Source organism: Petaurus breviceps, unplaced genomic scaffold (genome assembly GCF_028583685.1).
Source record: "Petaurus breviceps papuanus isolate PSGF00001 unplaced genomic scaffold, PetGlider_PUasm1.0 90601, whole genome shotgun sequence".
Taxonomy (NCBI): Eukaryota; Metazoa; Chordata; class Mammalia; order Diprotodontia; family Petauridae; genus Petaurus; species Petaurus breviceps.
The window spans coordinates 3,025,986-3,037,203 of record NW_027187282.1 but is presented as its reverse complement, the minus strand read 5'-3'; the positions used below and the strand labels follow the sequence as shown (position 1 = coordinate 3,037,203).

The 11,218-nt window shown below is 44.7% G+C and overlaps 1 protein-coding gene across 1 annotated transcript in view; it reads right to left on the bottom strand.

Annotated features, from left to right (window-relative positions):
• Window positions 1–3,143: 3,143 nt before the first annotated feature.
• Window positions 3,144–11,218, bottom strand: part of MPP1 (MAGUK p55 scaffold protein 1) — an 84,087-nt gene continuing 76,012 nt past the window's right edge. Inside the window, exons 9-12 of the mRNA XM_069063751.1 lie at window positions 10,925–11,005; window positions 9,234–9,436; window positions 7,351–7,425; window positions 3,144–3,884 (exon numbers count right to left, since the gene is read on the bottom strand). Coding sequence (XP_068919852.1) covers window positions 3,708–3,884; window positions 7,351–7,425; window positions 9,234–9,436; window positions 10,925–11,005 — 536 coding nt within the window. The 3' untranslated portion in view covers window positions 3,144–3,707. The remainder of the gene's footprint in view (window positions 3,885–7,350; window positions 7,426–9,233; window positions 9,437–10,924; window positions 11,006–11,218) is intronic.

The following is an 11,218-nucleotide window of genomic DNA, read 5'->3' as shown; positions in this document are numbered from 1 at the left end:
TTAATTCAGATCCTCCTGACTACAGGGCTGGTGCTCTATACTGTGCCACCTACCATGCCTTCTTAAAAGTAGACCTTCACCTTCAAAACCTGCAGCTACCAGTTTGGGGCTGACCCGAGGGGTTTTCTCAGTCTTGAGTAGTCCCTAATCTACTAGAGGCATCGTTTAGCATGCTGGTTTTCGAGTTCACTTTGTTGGAAAGGTCTAGACTTTAACTAAAGCCTGGAAAAGGGATTTCAAAGGTGATTTTGAGGGGCATGTTGAAATTGAGAAATTTGGGAGAATTTGAAGAGGCAGAGGTGAGTGCAAACAACTCGGGAGGGGAGAGTGGGAAGGGAAGTGTCAGAACAGGTCTGGTTAATGAGAAAAATGAGGTGTAACTATTAAGGTGAGGTATGAAAGGCAATGGCATACTGAGGATCCCTTTTCCAAGATGTTTTTTGGGGGTAAAGCCAAATTTTGCTCTGACCTAAACTGTTCTGTATAAGGAAATTGAGTCGATAACATGGATGTTCTATGGTCCACAAGGTTATTAAGTATTTAGAGTCACACATGACTGAACAACAAGTTGAGTATGCAATGTTTGTATTTCTCTTTCTCCAAGTTGGTGTCCTTGAAAGAAGGTACTTAAGGGATGCCTCTCCACACTCCAGGTTACCAAGGACAGTGAAGTATTCCTAAAAGAAATATAAGTGGGACTAATGTGGAGGAAAGGGATATATATGTGAGAAAAGCTTCCGTTGTCCAGAAGTGGAGAGAGGTAGAGTGCAGAGGAAGGAGGAGAGCTCCAAAATGCTGCCAGGGTCCTCTAAGGGAGAAGCAACTCTGTTCCCTAAGGAATGCTGGGTTATGGGTCACCAAAGTTTAGCATGTGAGAGATGTAAGGGAAGAAGTCTAGAGTATTATGATAGCTCTTGAACAACTTTTATGTGTGACAGAGAGAGGGAGAGTGTACAGTTTTAAGATCAAATAACTTTTTTTTAAAAGTATAAGTGCTGGGGCGGCTAGGAGCACCAGTTCTAGAGTTCACCAGCCTCAGATACTTAACACAGAAAGTAGCCATGTGACTTTGGCAAGTCACTTAACCCCAATTGCCCTCCCCCCCAAAAAAGGTATAAGTGCTACAATTAAAAAAAAGAAAAAAAACCTTTGAAAGGTTTTACATTTTTTAAATGCTGTTTCTTTTTAAAGTTTCACATAACTACCTTGTGCTAACTAGTCAGTTTTTGAACTTTGAAAAAACTTTACTCAGCTGCTGTTATTCAGTGACAGGTAAACAAAGGTGTTGATTTTGCCCACAAGAAAGAGTCTAGGGGCGGCCAGGTAGCACAGCGGGTAAGAGCATCCCCAGTGTCCAGGGATGACCTGGGATAGAATCCAGTCTCTGATACTTAGCACCACACCCAGAAACACCTGGCAAGTGACTGAGGTGGCCCACCCAAGCAAGACCCACTGGGCTTGGTCTCAGAAAGTTATCTAGAAACTGTTGCATAGGCAAATGCATAATGACAAGATGTTCTGTCTTGTTAGAATTAAAAATGAAAATTTGTTTATTCAAAATCCACAAAACTAAATGGTTGTAAAAGAAATTTAAATCCTTCACTAAACCATCTATAAACATTTTAGCTTAGACAAATGTTATCTCCCCCTAGTATAGTGGCCAGCTGCATCTATGAATCCTTCAATGCACTAACCCCTTAGCCAATTACACACATACTGAGTCTCTGTTACCCTTGGTTCCCAACATCCTTGTCAAACATGACACTAGTGCAGACTAGGCACTTCTCAGTCAGCCCTTGACCACTAGTTGACTTAGTGACTTTGCAAGCCTAAAACCACACCTCCAGGTAGCCGCCCCCCCCTTGGGCTATTTCCCAGTGAATTATGGGCAATATGCCTGCACAGTTGACATTAAAAGTGCATGTTCCTTTAAGCACTGACCACTCCTTAATCCCACTCTTACTCCCCTAGTTAGCATAATTTGACACCTGATTTACTGTCTTGACTCCTTAAAACTATACCTGTGACTTCTTTAAGTTTGCAGGTTCCCTAAGAACCCCTGCCCGCTGTAAAGCATAACAATAAACTTTTACAATCCTGACTTCAAGATTGCTTGGGCCTACTGAATTCATTCCAGACTACACAGCAGGTACTCTGGTCCTCAGAGCCTGTAAAACCTATTGCCATCCCTCCATCAGGGGGAGGGAAGAGAATGGGTTCAGTTAGAGACATGTTCAGTTTCAGATGTCCACTGGACTGGATGTCTTGTTGGAGATGTCTGAAAGGCAATTGATATGGGAGAATCAGCAGCAGAGATAGTAATTAAATTCAGGGGAGCTGATTAGATTCCCCAAATGAAGGGATAGAGCATATAAATGCTGTTATCTTTGAGGTGTGATCCTGATGCTGTCTGATTTTTGAGAAATGGAGCCTGTATGAGTTAAGTAAATGTCACAATTTCTTTAAGGGGGGGAGGGGTAGTGAAAGCTACAGGCAGGTGGTAAACTTATAGATAGTGGATTATCAAGAAAGCATTTGTCTAGGAGCTAATCACCAAACTTTTAAGAATTTTTTTAAAAACTTTTTTTTGAAAGCAATCGGGGTTAAGTAACTTGCTCAAGGTTACACGGCCAGTTATTTCTGGGTGTGGTGCTAAGGATCTGAGCCCAGATTTGATCCCCAGGTCATCCCAACTGGAGTGCTCTAACTCGATGAGCCACCTAGCTGATTTAAAAACTTTTAATCTCTTTAAAAACTTTTAATCACCAGACTTTAAAAAAAAAAATAGGGTTTCTAGTTTGGACCTTGACTCAGCAATGGATGTGGCCTGGGGATGAAGGCCAATTTTTGGAGCCAACAGCGTGACCTAGCTTTGAAGAAAAAGGAGTGATAAATTTATGTAGCATGCTTGGTGTGCCTCTATGCTTGGATTTGGAGTGTTGGAAGTTCTATAAGTCATGTTTAGAACAGACTTAAGAGATGGATTGTTGTCTTTGAAATGCCACAAGTGTTGAGATGTGGAAAAAGGAATGTATGCTCCCAGAGGGAGCCCCAGGTCTCAAGGGGCACATGGCTGCAGCAAACAGACTCCAGCTCAATTGACCTAACTGATAACGGTGAGGAAAAAAACATTTTGGAAAGTCTTTGAGACAAAACTGGCATTTGCACAGCAACATTTTTATTGCTACTTAAGGCTTCCCTGCACATTAGTTTCCTCTCTTTTTGGCATTTAAAGAAATTGCACAAGAATAAACATTTCTATCATTCTACTAGGCACCCTTCCCCAAAGCAAACCAGGTGAAGCTTGTGCTCCCTGGGGAGACAAGACAACAAGAGAGAAGCAGAAAGGGAGCTGAATCAGCTGCATCAGTGGGAGGGAGAGGCCTGTGCGTGCAGGATCAGAAGAAGCCTAAGAGCTGGGACTTGTAGTCCTTTTCTACACAGCTCCCGGTGATTTTCCAGTTGATTTCCATTCAGTAATTTAGATGCCCACTCTGGTGATTCCAGAGGGATTCTTGGAGAGGGAGTCTTTCTTGCAGGAAAGGTCTGACTGCAGCTTTGCTAAGTCCCAAAGATCGACCCATCTTTGGTGGGTGGGTGAGGAGCAGAAGCAGCAAGCCTGGACTAACTGTGAAGAGGGGAAGACCAATGGAAGTTGTGCTGCCATTGGGTGCTGGGGCAAGATCCGGAAAAGCAAGCTAATGTGCTCAGTAAACCCAGGAGACTGGAACCCACTGGGGAGAACTGCATGCCTGTTCAAAGGCCTCTTGCAATATCTTGAGGCTCTCATCAATACCATTATTTACCAGCGTGAGATCAAAATAATGTGCATATCTGTTGTGGATAGTCTCAGAATCCTTTTGTAGTTGCTGCAAAGCTTCTGACTGCAAAGAGAAAAAGAACAATTAAATGAAATTGTGTTGCCTCTACAGGCTATGGGCCTGTAAGTGCTGCTGACCCTTTACAGCCCCTGCCAGGGTCCCACCTTACATCATTCCTACTTTTGGTGAAACATTGCCCTCCCACCCCCCCAAAAAAAATTTAAGCTGAAGCTTAAATACTTTGGTCACATAATGAGAAGATGGGACTCACTGGCAAAGACCCTGATGTAGGGAAAGATTTAAGGCAAAAGGAAAAGGAAGAGGATGAGATGGATAGATTGGGTCATGGAGACAATGAACATGAACTTGGACAGACTTGGAGAGATAGTGGAAGGACAGAAGGGGCTACTGTGTTCATGGAGTCATGAAAAGTTCTTGATTGCAGGCCCAGTGCCCTATGGGGCCACCTAGCTGCCTCTGAACCAATGCAGAGCAAAGTAAGCAGAACTGGAATGAGTTACGACAACAACATAGAGAATAACATCTTTGACAGATCTCAGAACCTTGAGCAAGGCTGAAATAACAGCCTTCTTCCTCCTCCTTTGAGGATCTTGTGGCTGGCTATATTTGCCATGGGGCTTTGTACATAACAGGCACTAAATAAATATTTCTCCAATATTTTGAAATACTACTGCCAAGATCTTTGGAGTCCCAATTCTGACATCCAGCTTGGTGTTGAAAAATCTGGTAATCATTTGCCAGGCAGCACCCTTAACAGAAGACTTACAAGCATTTCCACTGTGCCACCTAAAGTGTTCCATCCACAAGTGTTGTGCCTGGTTTCCCCCATCCCCCAACCTCAGGGAAGTGAGCAGACTGCAGGGTCAGCTCTGTCCTCCCCCACTGGGCCTCTGCCTTTTCCCAGTCAGCTCACCTGCATAGAGGTGGGCAGGCTTCTGGGTCAGGCAAGGGAATTTCAAGGTGTGAAATGACCAATCACTGTCTTGGCCTCTGCAAGTTTCTGCTTACAGAATACCTAACTGTTGGCTACATGGGCTCCCTTTATAAACTGAGGTTTTACCTGAGATCGGGGCTGTTGTTGCTGCTGCTGCTGCTGTACCTAGGAGGGGTAGGACCTGCTCAGCCTGCCATGTGGCCTGATCAGCCAACATGGCATTTAAATAAAAGGTCCATTCTAAAATTGTTACTTGGGTCTTGCTCGAGTTATTCAGGATATAGCACAAGGAGATCAGAAATTTTGTTAAATGCCTGCACTTTTCCCATATAGAACTACCTGCTCTTGGTGAGCCCACACTAGCAGAGGATGGGAAAAGCTGGGAAAAAATGGATCCCTACAGATCCCAAAACCCAGTTTTAAAAATCTTAACCCTTTTAAATAACCTGAAACATTTTCCAATTTTTAAAAATAGCATACACATCAGAAACTCAACTCTAAATGCTAGGGACACACTTTAATTCTTGATCAACTTCAAGAACTCAAGAGACACTTCTGTCCAGCTCCTAGAAGACAATCTTGGCAATCTGTACAGAGACAATCACACAGGCAAAATCACCACCAGAAACCCCAAACCCAAGTCAACAAGACTGTCACACAAAGGACACAGGAAGAAAGTTGACTCTCTTCCATAGGTTCAAGCAACAATACACTTTTTCTAACTATCTTCCTAAGTACTGTTTTCTCCAGGGAAATTTCAAGCAAGCAGTAGATCTGCATATCCCTGGAAGGGCACTTTTCTTTGGCCTGTGCTCTCTGGCCCTCCTCTGAGTACTGGCCTCAATTCATACTTCTCAGAGTACATGGATAGGGCAGGGGCCTTCAGGAATTTTCTTTTTCTTCTTGTCTCTAGTATCAGACATTGCCTAGAGTAGATACTTAATGAATGCCTAGAAGTAAACAGAATTTCCTTAAAAGTGTCACTGCAGGGGAGATAGGAGGGGATTTTTCCCAAAAGGACCATATCAAATATGGAGTACCTCTCCTAATACTACAGTAATGAACTATTCCCTCTGCCCTTTTCAGCAGCTACCTTCTCTCTCTGGACTCAAAAAATGGTTTCCTTTGGGATGAAAAGGAAGCCATTCTCAAAGAGGTATCACTGCAGATAGCTGGATAAGAATACTTAGCTCTTAACCCAACTCCACTGTAGAATGGCCTAGGGGCTCCAGGCCTTCCTTTCTTCTCTCATCATGTCTTTTTTTTTTTTTTTTAAAGCAATGGGGTTAAGTAACTTGCTCAAGGTTACACAGCCAGGTGTTTCTGGGTGGGTGCTAAGTGTCTGAGCCCAGATTCGATCCCAGGTCATCTGGACTCTGGAGCTGGCGCTCTTACTCGCTGAGCCACCTGGTGTCTCCTAGAGTCATTTGTCTTGTAACCTACCCAGACAAGGGGAGCTCACAGGGCCTTAGCAGCCACATGGGGGTGAAGGAAGGGGAAGGAGGTGAGCAGGGAGTAGCAGGAGCAGCATTTAGTCTTACAAGCTGACTTGAGGACCAGAAAGCTCAATCTTGGAGCTGCTGATTTAGTTTGGGCAAAAAAAGTTCAGAATCTAAGGAATCCAAGAGAACAGTCCTCCCCTTTAAGGGTTTAAGGAGAAGATGCCCAGAGAAAGGAAGGCAAGAATGAAGGAAGATAAGAATGAAAGATAAACATGAAAACAGGCATATTTCTAAAGAAAGGGAAAGAGCTGGAAGATTTGGGAGGAGTAGCTAGTGATTTGGTACAGGCTCTGGGAAACCCCTTGAACTTAGATGGAATCTTCCCACTTGATGTGGCATTTGCCAGAGGCCATAAGCCTTTCATTATTGCTAGGCCCAAATCTGTTACTCTTAAACTAACCTAGCCCTCCATTGTCTCCAGGTAGCTTTCAGCTATTTCCCCCCTTAATCCCATTCCTGGAGTCTGACCTCATTTCCATCAAAGATCCTCCTTAGACTCCTCCTCAATACCCTCCCCAAACCCTCCTCTAGACCATCCCTAGATCCCTCCCACAATCTTTCTGTATATAAGACCCATCTTGCCTCCAAGAAGGTGCTGAGATTAATCTAGCAGACTCAGTCTGTCAGGTTATTCCGGCCCCATTGTCAACACAAACTTCACAGATACTTAGGCTCCTTAAGAGTCTACCCATTATGTCAAATCTTTAATAAACTTTGTTTTACTTTGGCTGAGAGAAGACTTGAGTCAAATTCATTCAGCAGAACCCGATGTGTTGGTATTTTGGGGTGTTGTATTTTGGGGTCTTGCGTACCCCTAAACCTTAAACCTCAACATCTAGGAGACTGAGTCATACCTCAAGCACAGCAAGGAGGTTAAAAAGCAAATGACAGCTGGAGGGGGTGGGCTCCCCAGGGTCATCGCTTCTCTTTGACCCCAGGGGTTTATCAAAAATACGACCAATTTAACAGAGGCAAGGAGAAGTCAGAATGGGTGCTACACAGATCCCAGAGTGTGCCCTCTACACGTTTAGTCCCAGGTCTTCCTCCCCTTTTTTCCCCAATGCCATCCCACCTGCTGGGCCTTGTCTGTTGGAGCAATGAATACGATGAAAGGGGACAGTTCTGCAGTCCGAATGATCTTCAGGGTCTGGAGAGGGAAAGAGGAAAGAAATGAGAGTAAATAAGAATAGTAGCTTTAAACCAATATAGTGTGTCTCACTTGGGCTGAGCTCTGCCTGAGAGGGAGGTACCTAGACATTGGTCTTCCTTTGCAGGATGCTACTCCCCATGCAATAGTGACCCTTAGAAATCAGCACTTTGCTATGTGATGGGGCCCTGGGCATTGGGTTTGACCTTCAGGTTCATTTTTAGAGATGCTTGTGATCCAGGGAAGGTGATCTGTGTGACCCTAGCCAAGGCTCTCCCTCTTTCTGGGCCTCAGTCTCCTCTAAAATGAGCATTGGAAAGAAGTAGGCAGGTTTAGCCTGGAAAAGAAGGCTCAGAGGGACCTATGTGCTAGAAGGGCTGGCCTGAAGAAGAGGGCCCCAAACCAGGGGCAGGGGCAGTCTGAAGTTTCTTGTCCAAGAAAGCTTTCCAATCTTTAGAGCTTTCTCAAGGAGACACTCAGAATAAAGAAGCAAGATGACAAATGTGCATCTGGGTTACACAGAGGAGGCTCTCGTTGCCATATGGTGGGAACCAGAGATCTGTACAGTACAAACTAAAGAATCGGTGATTTCAGACCAAAGAAAGGAAGGTGAGTAAGCAAAGTCAGGGAAATACTCTGACACTTGCTCTTTGTTTCTCATCTTCCAGAGTCATAAATTAGTTCTTGAGTGGAAGATATGTAAACCTGTATGTTACCTCAAAGAAGAAATGTAAGAAGGTGCCTCCCCCTGATATACACACATAAATATAGGGGTTCAGGGTTTGATTTGAGGGAAACAGAAAAAATTCCACTCATCTTTTTTTTTAATTAAATTAAATTAAATTTTGCTTTTAGGAGGGGGAAGGCAAGGCAATTGGGGTTAAGTGACTTGCCCAAGGTCACACTGTTAGTGTTAAGTGTCTGAGGCCACTCATCTATTTTAAAAGTGACAGAAGGAATGTAACAATCTTTGTTCAATAAAACAAATACTTCCCTCCATGGCACTCTCCCTTGGCAACGTTTCCATAGTGTCTTAGAGTGAGATAATTTGAAGGTGTCCCAGAAACCTGAAGGCATGGCCCCTCCTCCCTTCCTCTACCCCGCCCCCCACCCTTTGGCAGGTTGAGGAAACCTATGGGCCTCTTCTCAGAAGAATTTTTTAAAGGTATGGAAATAAATGCATTAATATTACAAAGGAAAGCAATTATACTGAAAGAATTACTAAAATAAAAGTGAGTTTTTGTTTTTTTTTAACTCACTATGTTCCAAGGTTACATGTCAAACCCCCAATGTAGCAATAACCCTTCTCCATGAGGGACTTGTGAGAGCTGGCCTGAGCTCACACACCAACCCAATCCATTTCAGGGACAGATTCAGCTGACTACACACAAATCCATCCATCCATCCATCTATCTATCTATCTATCTATCTATCTCTCCCCAGTGGGTGGGTACTAGGAACTGGAAGAGTACAAATGAACTGGTTATGGGACCATTTTTACAAAATGCCTTCTCTGCTGATGCCTTAACCTAATTTCTCCCTTTTCTAAGAGTTCTTCTTGGCCAGCATAAAATTAAGTCATAGCAGGCCCCAGGATCCAAAAAACAATAGGGAGTCTCTTTCTCAAAGGACACCCTCACCCTTCCCTCACCAACCTGAAGTCAGGTCTGCCTATCATTAAGTATGGATGCCTTGCCATTTCCTACTGTCTAGTGATGGTGACTTCACTGAGATGCTTTTCTATTTCAACCAAGTAAAGCTAGTGGGCAGCAAAGTTCTTTGGCCCATTCCCCTGCCCATCCATTCACCTGGGGCTCAATGTCCAGGATGGCAACTTTGTCTTGCTGATGGATCTGGTACAATGTCTCAAATTTGGTGCCAAACATGTTGCCCTGGTAGCTTCCAAATTCCAAGAACTCATTGGCTGAGATATCTTTGGTCATCTCCTCAGTGGAGATGAAGTGATAATCCTTCCCATTTTCTTCACTCTTCTTTGGAGGTCGGGTGGTGTCTGGAGACAAGAGCCAATAACACTCAAGTTCAGGCTTCTGTCCATCAGCCTCTGGACTGGTCTGCCAAATATCTTCCCAAAGCCCAGGTCACTTCCCTGCTGCCTAATGTATAGGCTGATGCCTATACAAATGCCTCCCTTCACAATTGGGATCCAACCTCTTTCCCCACTTATTTCATGTTATTTTCCACCCCTGCCACCCCCACACTCTGCTCCAGTCACACCAGTCAACTTGCTGTTTCCCATATATAACATCACATCTTTCATCACCATGCCTTTACAATGTGTCCCCCTTGCCTGGCACTCCCTCCCTCCTCACTGCTGCCTTGCCTCCTTTAGAATGCTTTTGAGATATCTTCCAGATAGCCCAGCAGGAGGCCTTTCCTGGTGTGACCTTCTCTCCCTACTATAAAAGGACATTCTGTTGATTTTGCATTTAATTATGTGTACAGTTATTGTGTCTCTTCAGGCCCCCCCTTATCTCCACCCAGTAGAATGTATAGTCGTTAAAAGCTGGGATTGTTTTGCATTTTATTTTTGTATCCCCAATGGATTTTGAGGGAGGAGGAGAGAATTTGGAATTGTGACTTCATCAGAGAGGAACTCCTAGCGTAGAAGCTGCTCCCATCAATACAGATGGACAACCTGCCTTTAACTTTTTTTTTCTTTTTTGGAGAGGGGAAGACAAGGCAGTTGGGGTTAAGTGACTCACCCAAAGTCACATAGCTAGTGTCTGAGGCTGAATTTGAACTCAGGTCCTCCTGACTCCAGGGCCAGTGCTTTATTCACTGTGCCACCTAGATGCCCCTGGCTTTAACTTCTACTCATAAGAGCCTAGCTAATGAGGGCTGAAGTGACTTGCTCAGGCTTGAACGTGGATCTTCCCAGATCCTAGGTTGGCTCATTATTTACTACACCAAGCATCCTGCCCCTTGCCTTGAGCAGAGTAGGTGACTTATTGCATAAAGGTAGGATGGACCCATTATGGGGCTACTGGGCTCCTTTGCTCTCCTTGGCTGAGGAAGATGTAGCCACAATCCTGACAGTAGCCAGGTAACATTGGGAAGATGAGCTGAAGGCATTGTACCCTCTCTACCAGAAGCAAAGTCAATGCCATCCCCACCACCTGGGCAAAGTGAAGCCATTGGCCCAACTCAACCTCGAAAAGCTGACAAGGAAGGTAACTGACCAAATGGCTGACCATAGCATCAGAGGCCAAGGCCAAGGACTCAAGCACTGAAGACCGGGGGCAATGCCAAGATGTAAATCTTGGCTCAGGTCAAAGAGTAAGGATGATGCCAAAGATAACTTAGCTTCTGGGCATGACAAGAAACTGGTCACTCCACCACTAGGGTGGCCAGGCACTAGGGCTCTGGCAGTCTATTGCTACAGGTTTCACAGAGTTTGCAGCCCCACTCCCCTCCCCTCCCCCCAATTTGCAGATGAGTTGACTTCTAGATTAGAGCTTGGCTACCAAGGGATACTCACACGGAGCTGGGTACACAAACTTCTCTGGGTTTTTGTTGACCAGGGCATTCTTGATGTGGCTGCGGCCTACTCCATTGGCTCCTGTTTGGGGAGAGAAGAGAAAGCCAGCAGGTGAAATTGAGCAGCAGCTGGGCTTCCACCACCACTTGGGGAAAGGAGGAAGTAAGGACAGAGTGGAGCTGTACCAGCCAACTTGCTGCAGTTCAGCTCCAGGTAGAGCAGATCCCAGAAGCTACTGGAGGAGAGCAGAACAGGAGGGCCAGAGGGCCTAATATTAGGCAAGGAGCTTTCCTC